General features: G+C 35.0%; 1 protein-coding gene across 3 annotated transcripts in view; it reads left to right on the plus strand.

The window, feature by feature from the left end:
- BBOX1 (gamma-butyrobetaine hydroxylase 1) overlaps positions 1 to 26,655 on the plus strand; it is a 102,460-nt gene that overhangs the window by 39,046 nt on the left and 36,759 nt on the right. For all 3 annotated transcript variants that reach the window (XM_031943457.1, XM_031943456.1, XM_023506306.2), the window contains 2 exons: positions 3,844 to 4,088; positions 5,631 to 5,745. In XM_031943457.1, coding sequence (XP_031799317.1) covers positions 3,867 to 4,088; positions 5,631 to 5,745 — 337 coding nt within the window. In that variant the 5' untranslated portion in view covers positions 3,844 to 3,866. The remainder of the gene's footprint in view (positions 1 to 3,843; positions 4,089 to 5,630; positions 5,746 to 26,655) is intronic.

The raw sequence follows: 26,655 nt of genomic DNA on the forward strand, positions 1-26,655 counted from the left end.
GCATAGATATGGAGCATTTTATATATAATGGACTATGAGCTCAATATGAATCAACTTTGTTGCAGCTACAACGATTTGAACTTATGTAAGCAGCATTATGGCAGATAAGGTGTTCAATCAACAAGCATTTATTAAGTGTTTATCAAGCATCTTGTTAAGTTTTGGGGATACAAAGAGAGGCAAAAATATAACAAAAAACACTCCCTGCCCTCAAGGAGCTCACCTTCTAATGGAAGAAACGAAGTACAAACAGCTGTTCTTGTAAGATAGCTCCACGGTAAATGGCAGAATTTCAGCCTAGTCTCAAGTCAAGATAAAGGTGAGGAGGGACACCATTCCAGGCATAAAGGACACAGAACAGAGAGATGGAGTGCCACATAAATGGAACAAAATAAAGTATAAGAAGATTTCAAAGTGGCCAAATTATGAAGAGCTTTCAAAGCCAATTGTTAGCTATCTTTACCAGTTATCATTGTCCAGCAAGAAAATGAAATAGATAATAGTCTCTGAGGTCCTGTCCAACCCCAGTATTTTCTAATACTAATTACTTAAAAGTTTAACTCATGAGGCTTTAATTTATTAGAACTAACTGTCTGATTTGGATATAGAGAAGCATTTTAATAAGCTTAGATATTTTTATAGTGATATTAAATGCCAGGGATGAGGATAATGAGGTGCAAATGATGAGGTTCATGGTAGTGAAGAGGTGTGAGAATTGGGGTGGGGAATCCCCTCTGTTTGGCACAGGTCCAATGTGAAAGAATTCACAAACCTAAAAATCTGTGTGTGACAAAAAAAGGGAATTTTATTGTTCACTAAGAAGGAAGCTTTCTTAGCTGTGACAAAAAAGGGAATTTTATTGTTCAATAAGAAGGAGGCTTTCTTAATGGGCAAAACTCTTCATTAGGAGTTTGCCAACGAGAAGTCAGTTTTGCTAAGACAGTCTTCTTAGTGGCAAGGCCCTGTCAGGAAGGCAACAAAGGTTAACACTGAGAAGAGAATATCCTCACAGTGGGCAAAAGTCCCATCAGGCAGCTTTGCCAAGAAGAGAGCTTCCTTGGCAAAGCATATTCCTGCTTAGAACTTGTGCAAAGATTCAGGGTTCAGAGTTGTCTTTTATTAGCCATCTGAGGCTTAGACTTCAATGCCCTGGGCCTAGATTTGCAGTTGAAACGAGATTACTTATCTTGGAGTTTCTAGCCACTCAATAGGACTAGCAGGCTCAGATCTCCAACTGAATGAGACCACTTAACATGGGGAGGGCTTGGAAAGGTATGCTTTTCCCTGAGGGAGATATTGAGACTCCAAATCATCCTTCTTTTACAGATTAAAGGGGACACAGTTTCAGGGTTCACTCCCATCAAGGAGGGAAAGAATTGTGCTTTTGTTTGGTTTGATTTGGTTCAGTTTGGTTATTTCACTGATCAGAAGGAAACTCCTATCAAGGTAACCCTCTTTACCAATGCAGATCAGCAATTTATAATCTGAAAGAGATGACTAGGCTATTTGAAAGATCAAATGATTTTTTCATATATAACTCACTGGCTAGGTCAGTTGAATGAAGCTTTAAGCAAATCCTAGTAATCTAAAAAGTCTTGTGGAAAACACTTTATTACATTGTTTAAATATGACTTTATGCAACTTGAGACTGTTTGAACCCAGAACACTGCCCTGCCCTCAGTAACCCTCTAAGAATACTAGAGATGTCTTCCAGGAATTTTGGGGGCCTCCAGTTGTGGATCCATTTTCTTGTGGGACAGTAATAATTGGTAAAGATAGCTAATAATTGGCTTTGAAAGTCCTTCATAATTTGGCCACTTTCTAACTTTGAAAACATGATGTTTTGGATTCACTTGCTTAGGACATGTTTAGGGCCCAATCAAGTTTGTGTTTTGGGTTTGCCTGAATTTTATTGAATGCTTATATTTACTGATATCCATCTCAATTTACTTTGTTTTCAAGTTGTCCTGTTCGGAAACTTACTTAACTGTAATTGTATTCACATGTGGGTACACTTGTCTAAAATCCTACATAATATAAACCTTCCAAAACCTGGAAGAAATGGAGTCACTTTAATTTTTTAGAGCTTGAACTTGTGTGCTCTCACATTCACTCTCTACTTTACTACTTCTTTTCCGCCCTCTCTTCTTCCCTTCCTTCCTTCTCTCTGCTCCAAAAAACCTATTAAATTTCATTCTAAAACTATTTCATATTTTGGAGTTTGGTCTCAAGAATGACAGTGTTCAGAAGGCAAATTCTTCCCAAATGTCAACATAGTAAAATCAGAGACTCACAAAGCCGTCACCCTAGCAGAGACCCTAATAAAACTCATATATGGATGACTGATTTCTCCCTTCACTGAAGGTCATCCTCCACAACTGACAAAATGATCTTTCTAAAAACAAAGATCTGACCACATCAGTTCCCCTTGTATTTGAACTCAATAAATTCCAGTTGTAACTTATCATCTCCAGGATCATATATAAAATCATCTGTTTAGCATGAAAATCGCTAGTCCTTTACTCCATTACTACCTTTCCAGTCTTTATTCCCTTCCACTCCATTCTAAGATTCAGCTAGACTGGCCTCCAGTTATTCTACACACACAACATTCTCTCTCTCAATTCTGCACCTTTGCACTTGTTGACTTTCATGCTCAAGATGATTTCACTTCTTTCCTTTGCCTCTATATTTCTGGCTTCCTTTGAGATTCAGGTTTTTTTTTTTCTTTTTTTAGTTCTTTTCTTTTTTTATTTTCTTCTATTTTAGTTTACTCTTCCCAATTTCTCTCTCCCTCTCCTTTTCACACAGATACATACACACTAGTGCCTTCCCTGAGAGTAACTTTTCCTTATATTTTATAAATGTACGTGTATGTATAAAATTTTTATTTATTTATATCTTGTCTCTGTCTAGTTGTTTACATGTTGTTTCTCCCATTGGAATCTGCGCTTCTTGAAGGAAAGGGCTATATTTTGGCCATTCTTTGTATGCCCCAGCACTTGGCAGAGTGTCTAACATATGATGATACTTAATACGTTTGATCAATTAATGTAGGCTAAATTCAAATTAGAGTTTTGTAGATGCCAAATATAATGTTAATTTACTCAGTGTAAACTGAGTTTACAGTCGCATATCTATGAGCTTCTGTCTTGTTATTCTTCCCCATCTTGTCATCAAAAGGAACACAGACCCCCAGCGTTGGAACAAGTTCACTTATTTTATAAATGAGCAAACAAGTTAAGTAACTTAATATTAAGTTAAATAACTAGATCATTCACATATCTATTACATTTCATATACAAGCTTGAATTTAGATCTTACCGTTTGACGCCATCTCCTTCTTCATTTTCTTTTAGGGAATTGACCTGTTAAAGTGACTAGGGTGACAGTCAATCCATGTCAAAGGCAAGATTTCAACCTAGGTCTTCCTAAGACTATCTTTCTATTTTTCATAGGCATTTGTTATTAAATAACAAATAACTTTGATTTATTTTTCATTTATGAAGAATTTTGCTTCCTAAAATTTTATAGAGCTAATATCCAGATATAATGATGAAAATGCATTTTTTTTAATTGTGTCAAAACTCAGTACATATGATTATCTAACATCACAGTGAAAAAACTAAAGGATTGTGTTTTTTTTCCCCAATCCCAATACAAAATAATTATCTTGTTTATTTTCCATCAATTGCTTCTGTCACTAGCATGTAAAAATAATCTAACAGGAGCAAAGGTCTCTTCAAAATGTGAACTATGGTAACTAAGGGAAGAACAAACATGTACTTTGCTTAGAGGACAAAAGAACAAATACGTCCTTTTAAACTGGGTCTATCACCACAGGTGGACTACTGAAAGCTAGCAGCATGAGTTCAGCTATCCTGAAGGTGGAGGCTCTAGATGCTGACCGTTTGGTCCAGATCCATTGGGACGATGGGGAAGAGTCTCTCTACCCTGCCGTGTGGCTGAGAGACAACTGCCAGTGTCCTTGTTGCTACCTGGATTCTGCAAAAGCTCGTAAACTTCTCATCGAAGCCCTGGATGTTAACACATGGGTCAAGCACATGACTTTGATCAACCAAAGAAAGGTATTTCTATCTTTAAGCCTTGAATCTTGCCTTTAAAAGAGTAAAGTGAATTTTGAAGCAGTTGCATTAGTGGGCTTTTCTTTAAACTAAATAACCAAATATATACTTGGATCCCTAAAACCCAGTTTCTGACCCATAATAGGTGCTCGATTGACTTAATTGAGTCCAAAGCTCAGTGAGATCTCCAACCAGAAGGTTGGGATCTACCAACAGGTCCTAGAATTGAATTTTGTACTCAGAGATCTTAGGGAACAGTTAGACTAGGCATTGGGGATCATTTGTGTCATGGACCATATGGTAAAACCCGTGGAACCTTTCTCAGAATCATGTTTTTAAATAAATGAAGGAAATGCTCATTTTACTTATAAGGCAAGTGAAATGAAGATTGATTTATTTTTCTATCCAAGTTCACAGAGCCCTTGAAAACCCAGGCTAAGAACCTCTGAGCTAATCCAACTTTTTCATTTTTTTGTTTGAGGAAACTAATACTGAGAAAGGCTGTTCTGTTTCAGATGTGGGTTAGACCAGATGGCTGTTTTAATTCTTCTCTCCTCTAAAATTCTGTGCTTCTGAGTAAGGCTGTACTTACAGTTAAGACCATAGCTGAGACTAAAATCCAAATATCCCGACTCTTACCCTTAATTTTTACATGATTTTGGCTACCAATCTGGTTGGCACAGTCACATACACACACACACACACACACGCACACACACTTTTTCTTTGTCATATTCTACTTCTCTAATGTTGAAGTGGACTCCTGGGGCAAGAAGAGGAAGTTAATGGCAGCCTGTGCTGTCCATTCTTCAGGCTTCTTCTTGACTCAACAATTTAGGGGCTAGCATTCATAAGTTCCCAGACATCATTCATTTTCTTCCCTTACCCCAATCCTGATCTCACAATGAATCAACAAGATAGCTCATCAAAAGGTTGAAACCTTGTGCTTTCATAGATACAGACAGTCAGAGATATCCTTAACTCTATCTAGAATCCTACCAGGTTTATATCCCAGATTTAATATCCCAAACATACTGCTTTCTTAACTATCCCTATCCTCAAAATCAGGGTGACGTAGCAAAAAGGACAACGAACTGGGAACCAGATGAACAGATTTTTTGTTTGGACCCTTGCCACTAACAAATCATGTGATCTTGGGCAAGAGATAGCTCTTTCCTTGGCTTCAATTCCCACATCTACAAAATGAAAGGATGGGACTAAAGAGACTCAAAACTCTAAAATTCTTGGCTTGCATACTAAAGAATAATTTGTTTCATTTTCCAAGTTTGTACATGTTTGCTCAATTTTCCAGTTCTCCAATTTTTTTTAAGTCATGATAGAGCAGAGGTAGCAAGCTCAAAACTCCAGAAAGGTTTGAACCAGATTAAAACGTAATTGGAAAATGTTTAACAAAATAAATAATATAATGCTAATTTGTGATTTTCTAAATGGACATGATTCATTTCTGTTTGAGTTTGACACTTCTACCAAAAAAAAGTACTGAATATCTAACAGCATATAAATATTTGTTTATTGTATTAAAAGGTACATATCATTTGGCCTGATGAGCACATTAGTGATTTCGAAGCAGATTGGCTAAAGAAAAGATGTTTTTCCCCAAAATCCAGAGCAAAAGTACAAAAAGAATTGTTTTTGCCAGGTAGGTGTATTTTTAAAAATATATTATAATCATTAAAGTCATGTTAAAATTCCCTAGGATTCATTTCCCAATACATGATTTTTTTAAAAAATGATTTTCTAAAGAGGGTTTACCAAAAGATCATTACATTTGGTTCTGATGTTTAGGCAAGAAGTGGTTACTCAAGAAACTCAGACAAGAAAGAAAGGCACCAAAACCTAATGGATCAGTCTCATTTATGGGTGTTCCTTCAGTAAGGACAGTGCAATGAATATGAGAAGAATAGAAATGGAACAGCAAACACCATTCCTGCTTCAGATGAAACTACAGAGGCCGTTTGGCCCCAAGTGACCTTTCTAGGTTTATTACTGCCTGTAAGACTACTCTCCATTCTTCCTTTTCTGTCCATTCTTCTGCTTGTTCATAACCATTCCTTCTACTTAGTTCATCCTTAACCTTCACTTCCTTTCCTGTTCTTACCACTCACAGGTCCAATCTGAGCAACATGCAAATCTAATGTTATCTTCAAAATGTCTTCACTTTTCATCCCTCTATTGCAGAATTGTCTTCCCAGCTTATCGTCTACTGATAATCCAATCTTAATTTCTAATACGACCCTTTTCATAAGCAGATAAAAACCAGATTAAGATTAGAGGGCTTTGATGTACAAAAATTAAGTTTTCACTATTACTACAGATTGCCAGATAGTGCAATGGATAGAATACTAGACCAAAAGTCAAGAAGACCTGATGCTAATTAACTGGGTAACCTTGGGCAAGCCATTTAACTTCTATCATTATCAGTTTCTCTCTATATAAAATGGAAGTAATAATCATACTTAGTTCTCCGGGTAGTTATGAGATAACATAAGACATGTGAAAACAGCTTTGTAAATCACAAACTAGTATATAAATACTGAGCATTTAGAGAGTGAGTGATCTTTAATGGTCTAAGAGCCATCTTCCTATCTAGAGCGTAACTCTCACGAAGGCAAGAATTCTATCTTAATTTTTTTTTGGCTTCCCCAAAGGACAATGTTTTAGACTTTCTAGACATTTAGGAAATGTTGAGTGACCAAAAAGATGAGTTGGAAAGCCAACGCCACTGATCTTTTTAGGCACAAAGGTAAGTTTAGAACTCAGTCACTGGATAGTATAGCACAAATCAGGAGAGACTTAGCTTGTAATCCTACATTTTATTCTTAGTAGTTGTGTAGCTATGAGCCCATCCTTTAACTCCCAGTATGTCAGAGATGAAACTTGAATTCAGGGTTCCCTAGCTTTAGAGCTGTTCTTCTATACACTAGGTCACTGCTATCTCTTCATTGGTTGTTGCTGTGTATTCATTTTTAGTCACATCTGACTTTTCATCACCCCTTTTGGGGTCAATATTGGATTGGTTTGTCATTTCCTTCTCCAGTTCATTTTATACATAAGGAAACTGAGGCAAACAGGATAAAATGACTTGCCCAGGGTCACACAGCTAAGGTCTGAGATCAGATTTAAACTCAAAAAGATGAATTCATCTATGGTGCCACTTAAATGCCCAGAGTCTTCATTTATTAAGTGCTTAATAAATGTTTATTGAATTGATTGAATCCAGCTATAAAAACTGCATGATTTCTCTGTGAATGTTTTGATGGCTTCATGATTGGATTAATCAAGATCATTATTACCTCTGTGAAAAACTTTGCATCCGTATTTAAAACTAGTTAGCAAAAGACAGATGGGAGATCGGGGTGTGGAGAAAGAAATAAAGATGGAGGGAAAGATGCAGAGTAATAAGGTCATGTTGAGGACTTAAGAGTGGAGGTTTTTCAAAATCCACACTGTGCCTTTTTGATTCAGACTGGTAGGAGTTTTAGCATCTACTTTGTAATAGGATGTTCCCAGTGATTTTGTATTTTACAAGTTTTACATATCCAAAGAAATATACCTTCTTAGATCCTTTTCCCCAAAGGGGAACCAAAAACATGAATTATAACAGCCAACTTTGGCAGAGCAGAGTATTTTGAGACATTCTCTTATTTGATCCTACAATAGCTTTCTGTATTATAATCTTCCCTGTTCAGATGAGGAGACCTATTTTCCGTCTGTCTCTATGACCCCAGGAAAGTCATCTAACCTGTTAGTACCATAAGCAACACTGGGATACAAAAGTTGTAGAGAAGGTACAAAATAATACTAGCACAGGCATTTTCCTGTGCTGGAAGTTTCTTATACAATGAAATCACTAGGTCTTCTCTCAGTCTTACCACAGACATGATCCTGTAGTGTACCTTGGGAATATAAAAACAAACTAAGAAAATTCTTGCCTTCAGAGAATTTAAGTTCTATTGGGAAGATACAACGCATGAGTCACTAATGAGATGCAAGGTATTTATAAGCTGATTTTAAAAAGTTGAGAACACTAAGAATCATGAGGATCAAAAAACTTACGTGTCAAAATTAGCACAAGGACTGTTACTGGAAGGAAGTGATGAGTAATATTACAAGGGATAGAGGTGAAAAGATTATACATTCCAGATATAGGTTAACAGACTGTACATAAACATGAAGGTGGAAAATGAATTTCTACCTTCTGGGAGCTGTGAAGTCAGTCAACAAACACTTATTAAGTGCTACTCTGTATTGAGCACTGTGTTATACATTGAAAATCCTTCTTGTTAGCAATTTTGAGAATGTACTCTACTGTAAGGGGCTAGACAAAATTCTCTGGATCCATTCTATCCTTTGTCTCATTTTGGCTAAGTCGTATAATCTGGAGGAGATGCTATCAAAGGATATGCTTCCTTCCAGTGTGAAGGAAAATAATGTATATATTAGGTATATGTACATATGAGATATAACTAAAATATATCCAAAATAGACCACTGGGGACCAGGAAGGATCAAACAGTCAATACACATTGATCAGATACTATTGTATGCCAGGCAGTGTGCTAGGCAGGCCAGTTTAAATGTAAAATGTATAAAGGGGAGAAAGATGTGGTAATACTGGAGGAAAAGTGAAAACCATATTAGGAGGCAAGTAGGTGATGTGGTTGATAGAGCTCTGGGCCTGGAGTCAGGAAAACTCGAGTTCAAATCTAGCCTTAGATATTTACTCAGCTTTGTAATCCTGAGTAGGTTATTTATCTCTGCTTGCTTCAATTTACTGCAGAAGAAAATGTCAAATCACTTCAATCTCTTTGCTAAGTATGAATTACATTGATCCACAGAGTCATGAAGAGTTGGGCACAAGAGAACAATATTAAGAGGATTTCAAATGTCTAGGTGATGGATTTTTTTTTTAATTTTATTTTTTTGGCAATAGGGAGTCATTGAATTTTTTCAGTAAAAAAAAACAGTAAGTTATATTGATATTTTAAGAATAATATTTTAACAGCCTTGTGATTGATGCATTGATGAGGAAAGAGTTTCAAATCAGGAAACAATTAGGAGGCTATCGGAAATTGTCTCAACAAGAGGTAATGAGAGCCCTATATGGGTAGAGAGAAATGAACTCTTGCAAGAAATACTGTGGAGGCAAGCCAATAAGTTTTATAAAGTGACTAGATATGGGAGATCAATTAATACAATCTTGTTGTATATAGAAGAGGAAATGACTTGTATATAAGGTGGCATCCATGTGCTGTTTTTAATTAAGGTAGAATTTGAATCCATATTTTTTCTGGAAACATTCAAATATAAGCCTAATTCAAGAAGTCTCTTAGTTTATAACAGTCATAAGCAGACCGAGCGTCCTCACTTGGCCACTAGAATCAGGTCATTAGAACTTTGGTTGCTATAACAACTGCTTCCACCTTTCCTGGACTATCAGCACAGCATATAAATTTGTTTCTTTCCTATTTTGAAGATCAAAACCTGAAAAATCCTTCTTGTTTGCAGTTTAAAGGCAGCATTTGATTTTCAAGGAGCTGTATAAAATTCCCTGGATCTATTCTATCTTTAATACAATTTAGCCAAAATGAGAATCTGCATGAGATGCTAGCAAAGGATGCTCTTCTCTCTTATGTAAAGAAAAATAAAATATCTGTGTTTTCCTTAGAAAAAGGAAATATAACCTGTTTTCTTTCCCAATTTTTTCCAATAAAGAATCTGATTAACAACAAAGTTAACATGAGTGTCAAGAAAGCATGTGATAGTAAAAAAAACACTGGAAAGAAAACAGAAGACTTGGATCCTTATTCAGGACATGACATTAAGTAGTTCATAACTTGAACAACTCCCTCACTTTCCCACAGGAACCCTTCCCCATTTGTTGAACTTAATGATTTCTAAGCACCTTCCCAACTAACATTCTGATTCTATAATTGCAACAACTATTAACTCACTTTTTTGACAAAAAGATTTCTATGGAGAGATTCATGACAGAATATTTGATGTCAACATATTTTTATTTTTGTTGCTTCACAATCAAGTGACAGTATGATGTAAAATCTTTGAAAACTCAGTAGAGAGAAGGTTAGACCTGTAGTCAGGAAGACCCAAGTTCAAATCCTGCCACAGATATTTACTAGCTGGGCAAATCACTTAACTTCTAAGTGCTTCAACCTCATTTGTTGTTCAATCATTTAATCATATCTGACTCTTTGTGACCTCATGAACTATACTATTCTTGGGGTTTTCTTGGCAAATATTGGAGTGTTTTACTATTTCCTTCTCTACTGGAGTAAAGGGAAGTGACCTACCCAAAACCATAGAGCAAGTATCTGAGGCTATATTGGCACTCACATCTTCCCGATTCCCATACTGAATACAGGAGTAGACAAGATTAATTGATATCTCAATCCTAATGAAGTATGATGCCAAAGAATATTCAAATTATCAAATGATTGTACTCATTTCACATATCAGCAATGTTATGGTTAAGATTCTGCAAGCTAGATTCAGCAACATATGAACCAAGAATTATCTGAAAAACAAGCTGGTTTTCAAAGAGGCAGAGGAACTGGAGACCAAATTGCCAACAATAGCTGTCTTGTGGAGAAAGCAAAGGAGTTTAAAAAAAAAACAACTATTTTTGCTTCAATGATTACCCTAAAACCTTTGACTATGTGGATTACAACGAAAAATTGAAGGTGAAAAGAAGTGGATGGCAGAGGATAAAATGGATATATAGTGTTATGCAAACAATGAACGTGAATTTGGACAAACTAGAAAAAGATTGTGGAGGATAGAAAAGCTTGGAGCACCATAGACCACAGGGTCACAAAGAATGAGACATCCCTGAACAACAACCACAACTTCCTTATTCCAAGCCCATGCTCTATCTTCTGAGTTTCCACTGTCCCAAACTTTAAAACACTTTATAAATGCCAGCCATTATCATGATCATTATTAGTTGTAGCATATTTGTTATTGTTGTTGCTATTACAGGCAGATTAAATCATTAAGCGCGGATACTTACAGGCATGGGAAGAGTCACCCAGGAATATCAACAGCTCCGTCTTCTTGTTTTCTCCCCACCCAACACCCCTAGTTTTTCAGACACAATATAATGGAACAGCAAATAAGCCCCTCCCCCCAAAAAAAACCCTGAAGCTTAAACCACAACAAAAACCAGGCTGAAGGATTGAGATTTTCCCACCATTCTGTGCTACCTACAGGCTATATTTAAGAGAGAGGCTGATGCCTTCATGGATATTATTAGCTGCAGATTGTACCTTTCAACCCCAAAACGAATTGCCTACCTTCCCTACTTGTGCTCCCAAAGGGGTCATATTTAGTTAGCTTCAGTAGAGGGCATACTCACACAAATTAAAAAAAAAAATTATAGTTACTGATGGAGAATAATGTAGACGAGGTTTAGTAAATATCTGCCAGTCTTGCAGAATGCAGCAAACTACAAGGGATGTGATTTCCATTTAAACAGTGAGGAAATGGAATTATACTGAGAGAATACAGACCAGAACAATAAGAAAATAGCTGGTTGATACAATCAGGACACACTGGAAAACTTCTTCATGGTTTCAAATGGGCTCCAAATTTTAAAATATATTTCTAAGCCATAAAATGTATAGGTTAAAAAAGAAACAATACTATGTATAGATTCTATATGGATATATCCATATGGGGATATCGGTTTTGATTTTTCTAACTTGTTACATATTTTATTATTACTGTCTTCCCTCAACATTTGTACTCCATAATTAGTATACAAATTAGGTATATTTATTAAAAAATTATCCAGTAAAGTTCTACTCTGATGCCTCATGTTGATAAGAAGATAATCTTGGGTTCTCAGGGTCAATGGGGGCAGTGTACAGACTCTGAGAGGTCCTACCAAGCAGGAAAATGCTTAGAGTAGTGATCCTACTGATTAGGGATGGGAGAGGGATAGAGAGAGAAGAGAAAGGATGATTCTATTGTTATGAACCCAAGAAACTCAAAAGATGTCATATCCTTGACAAAAATATGAACATTAATAGGAGAGGCAGAGTTAAGGAGAAAGGTAAACAGTTCTACTTGGATCATGGAGGTAGATGGGTATCACATGGTTGATAGATGCTTAGAAACAGAAAGATCTTCATCCAAATCTAGCCTCAAACACTTTCCAGCTGTGTGACTGTGGGCAAATCACTTCCTCAATTGTTTCAGTTTCCTCAACTGTAAAAGGAACAAATTAAATACAAAAGCCTTTAAGGTGATTTTCAGCTCTAAAACTATGAACCTCTAAGATTGTGATACCTACAGGTCTCATCCAAAAGGAAATTTCCAATAAGCATGAGATAAGGGATACATTTTTTCAGCCATAGCAATGACAATCTACTCATTGACAAATAGCTGGGGGAAGTACTTACAGCGAAAATTCTAGATGGTGAAGTTAGTACCATGGTATCACAAGGATTTGTTTTCCTTATTCTTCTTTGTCTTTTCATGACTATAAAAATGACTTGGCAAAAAGGAGTGTGGCAGGGGTTTCCCCCAGCTTTCCATAGTGAAACTCCTAATGTTGGTTGCTGGCTCTTAGACAAGAAGGCACTCATATTTCAAGCCAATAATTCTCATAGCCAGAAGTAATTTTTGCCACAAGGAAAGTGTTGTGGGTTGTAAAAGAATATATTCCTGCTGAAAAAAAATCAGTTTTTGTGCCAAGAGTATGCTGATTCTTGACTTAATATAGGAAGTTCATTTTGATTAAATTTAGACTCGCTTTATCTAAATTCAGCACTTAGTCAAATGTGGGATTCATTACTGTAGGTACTTTCTCTAGCAATACTGGTCTCAATCCATTTCTTGATTAAACCCTCCTTAGGTGATCTCCCCATTGTGCTAAAGGTTTTCTTCTAGTCCAAGCATTCTTAGCCAAGAGGCCATATTTACCCAGGAGGTCCATCAATAGACTGGGGAAGAGTTTATGAATGTGAGTGGGGGAAAAATACATTTTTATTTTCACTAACTTCTATAAAACTTTAGTCTTTTCTCTAGTTACAAACACGGGCAACAAATATGATTCTGAGTAGTCTGTAGACTCTACCAGATAAACCAAAGAAAAACACTTAAGAACTCTTGGTCTAAGCTCTTGATATCACAAGATACCAATGGAACCCACAGAATGTCAAGAATTTAATGCCTTTTCTTCTTATGAATTAAACAGCCTAATAACATAATAGTTTACAGTATAGAGTTAGGAATACATGATATCAGATCTCTGACCAAAAACTCAAAATGTCATTCAAAGATTTTGAAACAAAGATTTTTTTTTGCTGAATTTTGCTATTGTTGTATAGATGGCTAGAAGAGCCAAAGATTCATTTCTATTTAGAAATGCACATTTTCCATCATACAGTCAAAATGATCAGTGCTTAATGCATTTCACAGAACAAGGGAAAAAAAATCTGTAGAGTGTGTGATCTTCCATATGTGACCCTAAGTCATATACTTGACTCTCTTTTCCCTAATTGCCAGAAAACTAACATGTTTTTCCTATTTCTTTGAAAAGGCACTGAAATATTTCAAGTTAAACTCTGATTTTGAATGGTACATTTTATTATAAAGTGAAATTTGTAAAGTTGTTCCAGGTTCTTTTCAAAAGACTATCTACATAGTAGCCTGGAAAAAATATAATGGGGAGGGGAAAGTAGGAGGGAGGGGGAGAAGAAAGAGGGGGAAGAAGAAAGGGGAGAGAAGGGGAGGGGAGAAAGAGATAGAGAGACAGAGGAGGGAGGGAGAAGAGAAAGGAGAAAAGAGGGAGAGGAAGAGAGAGAGAGACAGACAGACAGAGACAAAGCAGGGAGGGGGAAGAGAGGGAGAGAAAGAGCAACAGAGAGAGAATAAGAGAATGTGCGTATGTGTGTGGTTGTGTGTGGGTATAATGGAAGGAACACTGCAAAGGGAATTTAAAAATTCCAAAGAACTGAATTTGAATCCCTGTTCTGTCCCTTAAAATCTATGCATCCTTACACACAGTATATTATAAAGGGGATTCTTGGATAGGTATAGATCAGACTAAAATGGTGGCCTCCGAGGTCTCTCTATTTTATTTGAAAATCACTTCGGTGCCTTCCCTCCTTTTTAATCAGAAAAGATCTAAAATATTGAATATTTTTAAATATGCAATTGAGGGGGAGGCCTGCTGCAGTATTCTCGAGCAATCCTCTTTCATTAAGGGAACATCATTATGCAGTGACCTTTATTTTTCATTAACGCTGTTATAGAACTAATTTCACCCATGCCATTTTGAGATAAGTCTAGTTGCTAGCTTTTTTCTTATGTGAACAAGCCTTCCTCTACGTTCTATCACTCCTCGCTCTTTTCTCTGGTGATAAGCGGAATGTCTAATTTATTTGTTATAAGGTCAGAAAATTTCATCAAAAATGATGAGACTAAAATATACATGGATCATTCCTTTCCCTTTTATTTTTTTCCAATATGATAATTACCTGAAAAATTACAGTAAATATATTTTTGTTCAGTCATTTTTTTTTCCAGTCATGTCCCATTCTTTGTGACCCCATTTGGGGTTTTCTTGGCAAAGAGATCGTATTAGTTTGTCATTTACTTCTCCAGTTCATCTTATAGATGTGGAAACTAAGGGAAAAGGGGTTAAGCGACTTGGCCAGAATTACACAGCTAGTAAATATCTGAGGCCAGATTTAAACCTACCAAAATGAGTCTGACTCCAGGCCCAGAACTCTATATGCTGCACTATCTAGCTACCCCAGCAAATATTTTAACTTTTATAAAATCAGAATAATTTTTAATAAAAATTTTTTTAAATTATAAAAAGAGTTTTCTAAAGGGGCACTTTCCTACCTTCTTGTTTTCTTCTACAAGTGCCCTGGGAAGAATGACCATTTAATAAACATTTGTCCGATCAAAGTAAATAATCATTTCATAAGAATGAATTAACATTTTCGAGTAGGAAAAAAACAGAAAGAATTTTTTTCCAAGGCTGAACAGCATTCAGAGTTCTCTTGAGCAAGGCTGCCTCCCTAGTCCATGCCCCATTTTCCTTTCCTTTCCATTTTATAGTCAGAGAATGTTTTTATAACACTGGCACTTGAACAGCAAACCTCCAATTCAGAAACATTATATGGTATGACACTTTCGTGAAGTGGAGTTGGATGATTTTATGCATTGGCTTCCACTTTATCAGAAGCTGTACACCCAAGGGACAGATTTTGGCTTGCCGCTTTTACCAGTGCTCACACTGGGAAACTATATGCCAAAAAAGAAGCCCAGAGTCAAAACTTGTTACTCCTGGACTCTGATTCTGCCCTAGTCCCTCACATAGCAAATCCATGTGGTAGGCTTACACTCAGTAACCGAGGACAGCATTCACATGTGGAGCCCAAAAAGATACGTAGATTATTCTTAATTTCTCATTTGGTATTCCAGATCTAGATACCCCAATGTTCCCATCTGCAACTGGTGAGAATCAAGTATGGACTGCCATTTTTAATTTTCCATTTGTATAGTGATGAAGTCATTCATTATTGGTTCAAACCAAAATCCAAGTGAAATAATTAGGAAGATTGTATTTAAAATTCCTTGGCTTTACTGGACCTTCTTTTTTCTTGTTTTTTACAAATAATAAATATCACAACAACCATTTGCCAGTAGCTTGCCATATTCTTGTGAAATGTTTTTGATGATGATAGAAAAGATCAATATTTCCTTCCTCTTACCACAGAATGAATATATATATATATATATATATATATATATATATATATATATATATATTAATTATAGTAAAAACAAAGTCTCATTGAGGTTCAGAACTTGTCCTCAGTACACATTTTTTTTTACTTTTCTAGTCATTATTCATAAATTTAACCATTTATTAACCATTTGCTTAAGAAGAGAAACACTGTGGAATGAGGGCAAGATAGCGTCGGCATCAGGAAAATTTGTGCTCAGGGCTCCTCTGACATTTACTGACTATTGGGCAACTTTCTGTAACAGATCAATCTTCCTATTCAGCGTCTCTTGTGAACCATAGTGTTTTTTAAAAATAAACAAATTACTTATTATTAGGTTATTAATTATATATAATCAATATATAATAAATTAATTATATTATTACTCATAAATGTATAAAGCTAGCATTTATATAATATTTTAAGCTTTGCAAAATGCTTTAGTAATATTGTTACATCTGATCTTTAAAACAACCCTGGGATATGGATGCTATTATCCCCTTTTACAGATGAAGAAACTGAGGCAGGTAGAAAGTCACTTTCCCAGGTTACATGGCTAGTAAATAATAAATTAGTAAAACTAAAATGGTAAATAATTGGTTTGTGCCAAAAGGATCCAGAGCACTTAAATAGAAAGAATTTGAACTAGTCTTTGAAGGATAAATAGGAACGGGTTAGCTGGGCCCAGGATGATGAGGATATTCCAAACAGGAACAATAACCTGAACAGAGACACAAACAGAAACAGAAATCCACTGCCCATGTTTGGAGTACAGCTTGGGATCCAAATTTTCCAGGACATAGACTGTGTGAAGGAAAGAAGCAGAAAATAAGACTGGAAAAATAGATTGAGACAGGATTGGGAAGTTTTTGAATGCCAGATGGAGGAATTTGGAATGTGACTGCTGAATTGTGCATGAAATCATTTTCTTGTTTGGGGCCCTGTAAAATAGCTTTAGTCTCCATATTTCTGTGCATAGCTGAGATTTCTTTCAGGTTACCTCCCTTTGTGTCACGGGACCCTTGATGTAGTAGACATTTGTTGAGGGCAGCTAAGTGGTGTGACGGATAGAATATTGGGCTTGGAATCCTTTTCATGAATTCACATACAATCTCAAATTCTAGCTCTGTGATCCTAGGCAAGTTGCTTAGCACTGTTGACTAAGTTTCCTCATCTATAAAATGAGCTGGAAAAGGAAATGGCAAACCACACCAGCATTGCCAAGAAAACCCCAAATAGGGTCTCAAAGAATCAGACCTAACTGAAACAACTAAACAAAAGGATGTCAGGAATACTTTTTGATTGTTTGATTTACAAATATAATACCTTAGGAATAGAATAGATCAGTGGTTCTCAAATTTTTATTCTCAGTATCTTTATGCTATTAAAAATTGACGATTTGTCCAAATAGTTTTTATGTGGGTTATGACTATAGACATTTGCTATACTAAAATTAAAAACTAATTTTGAATTTGCAGATCCTTTGAAAGGGTTTCAGGGACCCCTAGGATTCTCTGGACTATACTTTGAGACCCAGATGATCATTGCTTCCAGGAGTTCTTAACCTGAGGTCCATAGACTTTCTTTAAGAAATTTCTTGAAAACTGTATTTCCATATAGTATCCTTTGTAATCCTATGTATTTTGTTTTATGCATTTAAAAATATTATTCTGAGGTGTCCCTAAGTTTTAGCAGGCAAAAAATGTTAAGATCCCATGGAGCAATCATTTTATCAGTAAAGGAACTGAGTCTCAGAGAAGATGACAGTGATAAGTGGCAATCTTTCACCATATTCCCACTGCAATATTTTAATTCCATGGAAAGAGAGAGAAAGGGGAAGAAGAGAAAAAGGGGAGAAATAGAAAAAGGGGGAAGGGGAGGGGAAGAAGAGGGGAGACGAAAATTGGAAGAAGCATATTTAATACAGAAACCAATTTTAGATTTGCTTTTTTTTCTCCTTCAAATATAAAATTAAGCTAAAAGTCAGTCATTGAGAAATTGTCAAAAGATTGAGGGAGGACGATCAAGTCCATTCTTAACTAGATAATCATGCCAGAGTCCTGTGTTCCTAGTGAAGTTTCTTTTACTCTGCAAGGAATTATTGTTCATTCTTATTTTGCTTTTTTTTGTTTGTTTGTTTCCTGAACATTCCTATTTGCCTTTGTTCCTCTTTTTTTTTTTTTTTTTTTTTTGGTTCCTGGGCATAGCCCGGGGAAGTTATTTACAGGAAATGATACAGAACAATTGGCTCCTCTTCTTCACAGTAGATGAGCTGGTCTCAGAGCCAAAGGAACAGTTCATAGTAGGTAGGCAGAAGTTCCTGAGCTTCTGAAATAATATATTTCAGCCCAAAGTCCTGGACTTCCAAGTCCTTCTCTAATGAAAATTTTGGGTTCCTTCCCTTTTGTAATGAAACTTAAGATTTAGGAATCTGACAATGAACCTTTAAATATGATCCCAATAAATGGCCCCTTGAAAGCCAACATACATCATGTGAACAAATTTTATTATGTGAGAAGCAAAGAAATATTTACATTAGTATATTTATATTAATATATTTACATTTGTGAGGTCACAAGTTAAATTGGAAACAATGGGTCATATCTTAAATATTCTGTAATTAGCTACACAATTTATATTCCCATGCTCAAGCGTCAAACAAATTTGTTTTGAATGCATTCTACTGACACATGATTTATTATAGTCAAATGTGGTTTTATTCAAGTTCCTGGCTATTTGCTTTCTATTTGGGAAGGGGTAAAAGGGAAAATTCTCTTAATTTTTTTAGTTTCTAAATTTTTTTGGAGAGAATGATATTGAATAACTTCAGTCAACATCTTTTTTTTTTTTGCAAGGGCATTTTAATGAAGTGTGCTTTTGCTTCTTCCCAACCGTTGGGTTGTTTTTGGCATTCTTTGAAAATATTAATGAATTTGCTAACTGGTTTGTCCCAGAGGTATTCTTTGAAATAAAATAGGCTAAAAGATGGCATGAATGATTTCCAGTAGGATACATGTGCTTGATCCTTATTTCTATAGAGCTTATGCACTTCAGAAGACTCCAATAATGCAATGGTGATTGGGAATTTGCAGAATTTCAAGATAATTGTAACCATTCTCTCTTAAGTCTGGTAAGTCAGGAAAATATTGTCCAAATAATGTGTCTATAATAATGGTTGTGGTATGGTACCATGCTGTTCCCGATGAGCAAAGCAGCAAAGTTGTGCAGCACTGTTTTTCACCACTACTTCTCTGTAGACTAGGACATTGTCTCCCTGTTGGTGGTAATAATTTTTTATGTTATTCTTATGCTTTAAGTGCTGCAGTACACATAATTATTGATAAAATAGTTCTACGTATAAATGACTTATAATTAATAGTGGTATATACACTCAATTTTTGCTGACAGGGTTTGTAGTCAAAAAAGTTTGAACAAAGAACTGGAATCAATTGGGTAATGGCTAAACAAATCATGGTATGTAAATATAGTGAAATACTATTTTTCTATAAGAAATGATGAACAGATTTCAGAAAAACTTGGAAAGACTTACATGAACTGATGTTAAAGTGATCAGAACCATTGTACACAATAACAACGATATGTTTTTCAACTTTGAAAAACTTGACTCTTCTCAGTAATATAATGATCCAAGACAAGTACAAAGGGCTCTCAGAGGAAGATGCTATCCATTATCAGATAAAAAACTATGGAGTCTGAATACATATTGCAGCATATTATTTTCACTTTTTTGATGTTTTTCCCCCTCTTTCTCATGGTTTTTCTATTTTCTTTTGATTCTTCTTTTACAACATGACTAATATGGAAATACATTCAATATGATTTTACATGTATAACCCATAGTAGATTGCCTGCCATCTTCGGGAGGGAAGGAGAAAAAATGGAAATCAAAAATAAACATTGAAAATAATCTTTACATGTAATTGGGGAAAAATTAAATATTATTAAGTAAGGAGGAAAGATTGAACAGGGAGAGAACTATGGAGACTGAATGTAGATCAAATCATGCTATGTTCACAGGATTTTTTTATTGCTTGTTAATTTGATTTTTCTTATTTTTTTTTCCTTTTTGGTCTAATTTTTCTTGAACAATATGACAAATATGGAAATATGTTTAAAAGGATTGTACATGTATAACTTATGTAAGGGAAGAAAGGAGAAAAAATTGGAACACATAATCTCATAAAAATGACTGTTGCAAACTATTTTACATATATTTGAAAAAATAAAATTTTTATTGAAGAAAAAAAAAAAGTTTGAACATCATTCATCTGAAGAGGGATATTAAGAAAGGTAGGCTTGTCTACTAAAAAGCATTGGACTCAGATTCTCAAAGACCTGAGCTTGAATACTACCTTAGATATTTATATATCTGTATGACCCAAGATAACTCAATTTCTCTGAGACTATGCCCTCTTCTAAAAAATAACAAATACAATACACTTTTCAAACCTAAAATATTATATAAATGTGAGCTGTAGGTATTGATTTAGTCCAACCTTTTCCTTCTACTCATGAAAAATATACAACCCAAAGAAGTTAACTCAATTTCATAGCATACCAAATGGCAGCTCTGTTGTTCAAATCTGGTGTTCTTTCCCCATACTATGCTTGGAAAATCTGATTTAGTCTATATTTTAAAAGAAGTTATTTCTCTTCTGTGGTCTTAAGAGAAAAAGTGAACAAAACTATAAATAGCAATTGTAGCCAATCATGCATAGTCTGTGCTCTGTGCATATCTTCTTTTGGATTGTCAAAGTATTTTGACTAGCTTTAGGCATGTTAAAATATTTACATTCCTGTGAATGTGTTTCTTTTTTTAATTTTATTTTAAAATTGCATGAGATTCAAGTCAATGAAACTTCCTTATAAAACTGGAGGCAAGTCTTAAGCAAAACCAAATGGTTCAAATAAATGGGCTACCAAAAACACAGGCCCATGCTAACAAAGGGAAAAGCTGGTTGATTGTTAGCTATGCTGAAGCATTATTCATTTTAGAAATGACTTGTCTCCATGTTGTTTTATCATCTTTGGCAGTGAAACTTGCTTTTTTGAAAACCCTGGGTTTTTCTGCATTAAAAGCCCAGATTCAAGCTTGGTGAAATTAAAGTTCACTCAGTTCCAACATCAAATTCAACAAATATTTGCCGAACACTTAGTCTGTGCTAAGCACTGTATTAAACTCAAAACCCAAAGACAAGCCTGAAATGGGTTCTCTCTGTGATTTAGGCAAGCTATTCCACTTCTGTGAGACTAAATTTCCTCAATTATAAAGTGAATGGGATGAACTAAAATAATCTCTAAAGTCCCTTCTAGCTGATAACAAATCTATAAGAAACTTCTCATCTTACTTTTACAAGATAATAGATAGATTTAGAGCACTATTCTACTTGGAGTCTAGAAGACCTACTTTTAAATGCCTCTTGATAACAACTACATGATCCTAGGCAAAAGAGTACAAATTCTGCCTCATACTTTAGCTGTGTGACCCTGGACAACTCACCAAGCCCTTCTAAGCCTCAGGTAAAATGGGGATGATAATAGTACTGACTCCCAAAGTTATAGTATGGATCAAATAAGATATTATAGGTAAAGTGCTTTACAAATATCAAAGCCCTCTATAAATGCTAGCATTATTATATTAAATATCAACTATAAAAATAGCAATTCACATATACACAGTATTTAAATGCATACAAAATACCTTATATTCTTCATTTCATGTGATTCTCCAATAGTCCTACGTAGCAGGTGTTATTTTACAGACAAGGAAAACTGAGACTGAGTTTTAACACCAAGCTAGTGTTCTATATCGAGAATATGATCTATATCTTTCCAACTAAAATCCATTATAACATGCCAAACATCAGGTTTCATTTATTTGTTATTCATCAGTTAGTCAGGAAGTATAGCAAACATGTAAATAGTTAGTATGTATCTAGTGCTTTAAAGTTTACAGGCACTTCATATCTTATAACATTTTATCCACATAATGGAAACATATTATATATCTGGAAATATAAAGATATATAAATATAGCTCACCATTTATCAGATGGGAAAATTGAGACATCTAGAGATTAAGTAACTTGACCAGATTTATACAGCTAGGGAGTCTGAGGCATAATTCCAATTCAGCCTTCCTGACTCCAAGTTCTGCTATCGATTCACAGAGTAATTTAAAAGCTTGATATAAAATGTCATTGCTGGATCAGGAAGGCAATAGACATGCACAGAACTCTCTGTACACCAAGGGGTAAAACCCATTTGTCTTCCAGTATTGGTGAAAGGTGTGCACAAATCCAGTTATGCTCTCTCTGAAGTTCTCAACTAAAATAGGGGTTCTCACCTCAGGACCCATTTATAAAATTACTGAACACCCCTAATTCATATCTTTTGTTTATGTGGTTTTATCTGTGCATATTTACTATATTAGACATTAAAAAGTCTTAATATTATGAAAATTTTTTCATCTTATGGATCTCTGAAGAGACTTGAAGATCTCAGACTCCACTTTGAGAATCTCTGAACTAAAAGAGATATATTTGCAAGATGCCTGTTTTAGACTATTAAAAGAACAGAACAGAATAAGAATTTTAAGTAGACAGAGTATTATCTGAATATTTAATTGTATAACTCAAAAAATTCAAAGTATTATTTGAGGGGAGAAGAGAGAACAGAATAACACTAATCAACCCATACTTATTTATATTTTTCTAACTAGCTACATGAAATAGTGGGTAGAATTCTGAGTTTAGCTTTAGGAAGACCCGAGTTCAAATCCTGCCTTAGAAATTATAAACTGTGTGACAATACAAACTGCTTACTTTTTCTATGCCTCAGTTTCCTTATTTGTAAAATAAGGGAATCAGACTTCATGGCCTCTTTGGTCCCTTCCAGTTCTAAATTTTGTGCTAGATTACATTTACAAAGTCAATCATAGAAATGTCACTGATTCTCACTAGATTCCCATGGAATAGGTAATTATAAATATTACCTAAATAAATATAAAATAGTAATATTTATAATACTATCCCCCTTTTCATAGATGAGAAATTAGGTGATTGCTCAAAGTCATACAGCATCAGAGCCAGGACACCCAAATCTTTCTATGCAAAGTCCACCATTCTTTCCATATCGCCTCTTGACAAAAATAATCAATTGGTTTGTTGACTACATGGAATGTGGAAAGTCCAAGGAACCCAACAGACTAAAATTGATGACAAATTAATCATTTGATCTCTAAGCATCATGTCAGCTCTAAAATTATAAGAATATATTATTAAGTTTCAGGCTTGGTAAAATTTAAATCATTATCTGTATTCAATCTAAGCTGACAGTTATATTTCATTTATTTATAACATTAGATAAAAGTAAATGTGCTTTCTTTTTTATGCCTACATGCTGAAATTCTCTTCCAACTTGGAGTTGGAGAATTTTATTGCCTAGAGATCAGCCAACATCTGATCATAAATACGCCAAGGTATTTATGACTATCTGGTCCTTTTCCATTGATAACAGATTATATAGCTTGATAAGTGATTTAAAATCCCAGGAGTGGCTAGAAAAATGTTGGAATGATATGAACTTCCCCACTAAGTGGAGATATCTTCTGGAGAAAGCTGGCTGGTTTCATGGTTCTGAAGCTCATTTGGCATAGAAAAAGCAATTGAGACAATAAGGGCCACCTAAAAGAAGAATTGATCTCGAGGAATACAGAGACTTAAACAATTTAATCCTGATTTCTCACAATATAAAGTGTGCCAAATATTGGACTCCATCAATTTTTAGAAGAAATTGATTAGAGCTGGCCAAAGTCACCATGGGCTCTGTGCCTTGTCAAGCTTACTAAGAAAAAAAATCATGGCCTCTTTGGTCCCTTCCATTTCTAATTTTGTGATTCTATGATGCATTAATAGATTACATTAACAAAGTCAGTTATAGAAATAAATATCACTGATTCTCACTAGATACCTATGGAATAAGTAACTATAAATATTACTATCCCCCTAAAGTACTAGCTGTGGTTCTGTATCTTTAAATAATGTTTTGTAATTGAAGATATGAAGGTTTTAAGATACTCTCAATCCTCCCTTGTCCTTTAAAGACAAGTCAGCATAGTTCCTGCCTTTACAGCAAGCCTTATAAAACTCACAAGTTTGAATAGATGTTTGCTCTTCATCAGCTTGTTCAAATACTGTCAAAACTGCTGATAGTTCTGCTCAGATGGCTTTAGACAAAAATGTACTGGGTGGAATCCACAAAAATTTGTTGCTTATGGCACCAGGGGTGCTTGTTACATCACCATCCTGACTCCTGGTCTGGGAGGGCTTTTTCCCCCTTCTACATTACTCTTATCCTCACCTGTAGGGAAAAGGGGAAAAAACTTTGCAAAAACTGTCTTAATAGATCCCAATTCCATTTTTTATAACAAAGACAAGTATAGTGACACTAAAATCTTGCTTTAAGAAAAGGCTAACCATTTTTTTCTTCCATTTCTTGTCAATCAACAGATTCTACAAACCTGTTACTCACTAGACCAGATCCCCTACACTTAGACATACCAGAGAAGTAGAAGAGAGACAGTGTGATATAATAAAAAAGAAGGGAATATATATTCTAGAATATCTACTACATAACAGGCACTGTGCTAAGCACTTTATTTCATTTGAAAATATCATTTGATCCTCACAACAACTCTGAGAGGTAAATATTTGTATACCTATTTTATATATAGTTGGAGAAACTAAGGCAAACCAAAATGAAGTGATTTTCACAGGGTCTTACAACTAAAAAGTGGTTTGAGGCTAGAAAAAACACCAGATTTGGAATCATAGGATTTCCTTACTACTTGGATGATCAAAGCACATCATTTCATTTTGGGCCTCAGTTCCTTCACCTGTAAAATTTGAAATCTGAAGTAAATGCAAGATCTCATCTAACTTGAATTTCTGTGATTAATTAAACAACAAAGAATTCTTGGGAACCTACTATGTGTAATATGCTCTGGAAAATAGCAAAAAAAAATTTAATTTACTATTTGTTTTTAACATTCTTTTCTTTTTGAGTTTTGAGCTCCTAATTCTCTCCCTTTTGCTTATTCCCTTACCCACTAAAGAGGCAATATGATTTCAATTATATATGTGCAATCATACATCCATTTCCATAATAATTTTTCTTGCTTTTTTAAAAATATGGGTAAGTGAAAGAATCATTTTACACTCAAGTTTCATCAGATATGTCTCTGGAGTAAATAGTATTTATTTTTCATCATGAGTCCTTTGACTTGGATCATTATATTGACCAGAATTACAAAGTCTTTCACAGTTGATCATCACTTTAACATTGCTGTTACTAGGATTCTTTGCACTTCTATTTTACCCTCTAAAATATCACAGCAGTTGTTCTTGATAATTTCATGAAACATAATGTTTAGCTTCTTTCTTTATCTGGGCTTTCAGGAAATCCAATAATTAAATTATTTTTCCTCACTCTATTTTTCCAGGTCAGTTGTTTTTCCAATGGAATATCTCACATTTCTTCTATTTTTTGATATTTTTGACTTTACTGTTTCTTGGTAGCTTCCATTTGCCTCTAATTTTTATAGAATTATTTTATTCAGTGAGCTTTTCTGGCTCTTTTTCTAGTTGGCCTATTTTCCCTTTTAAGGAGTTCTCTTTTAAGTGATTTTTGTATCTCTTGTATTTAGCTGTTAATTCTCTTTCTATAACTGTCTTGCATTACTCTCATTAATTTTTCCTCTACCACTTTTATCTCTTTCTTCAACTCTTCCAGAAATTTTTGTGGGCTTATGTCCAGTTAGCTTTGAGGTTTTATTTGTATGTTTTCCACATCATTATCTTCTTCTGAATTTATGTTTTGGACTTCTCTGCCACTATAGAGATTTTTTATGGCCAAACTCTTTTTTGTTTTGTTTTTTGCTCATTTTTCCAGCCTATCTTTTGACTTTGAACTTTATGTTAAAGTTGGACTCTACTCACCTAGGGGTGAGGAAGCACTGTTCCAAAGCTTCAGGATTTTTCATGCTGCTATTTTCAGAGCTATTTCTGGGCTCCACTAGTTTTTGATGCTTCCAAGGTGGTTTGATAAGGGGAGATGTGTGAGAGAGGTGATCCCTTGGTCTTCATTTTTGTCTTTGCCCAGGAAAGGCCCCTGGTCCCCTATAACTACAAGCATTGGAGTTCCTGCTGGCCCTGGAGTTGTGACCAGGTTCCTGCTCTCCTACAACTCAAAGTAAAAGCTTTCTTCTTCCAACCTCCCAAGTTTTCTTAGTTTTCTCCTAAAATTTGATTTAAGGCCTTATTTAAGAGTTGTTTGGAAAGGAATGTTAAAAGAGCGCAGCAAGGTGGTGGCCTCTAATCCATCATTTGACTTTACTCAGAACTTAAAAACATTAAGGAACTTAAGATGGAATATTGAACTCACTTTGCTTCCAGCTTCTGATTTAGCTAGTGTCTACTGCTATAGTGCTATCTCTTTCTAATGAGAAAAGTAGGTTCTGATATAATTTTTAGGTCTAAACTTTCTATTGCTTTTTTCAGACCATCAGCAGATTCTATTAGTCTTGGAACTTGCCACTTAAGGGAAAACCTTTTTGATTGTGTTCTGGTTCATATTATGATAACCTTAGATCAAAGATTTGAACAAATCATCAGTCCAACTCCCACAATTTAGAAATGAGAAAACAGAGATCCATTCCTTGTAGTGTTTTATTTTTTAACTTCAGTTAGAGGTTCCCTGTGCC

This window comes from Sarcophilus harrisii, chromosome 6 (assembly GCF_902635505.1).
Source record: "Sarcophilus harrisii chromosome 6, mSarHar1.11, whole genome shotgun sequence".
NCBI classification, from domain to species: domain Eukaryota; kingdom Metazoa; phylum Chordata; class Mammalia; order Dasyuromorphia; family Dasyuridae; genus Sarcophilus; species Sarcophilus harrisii.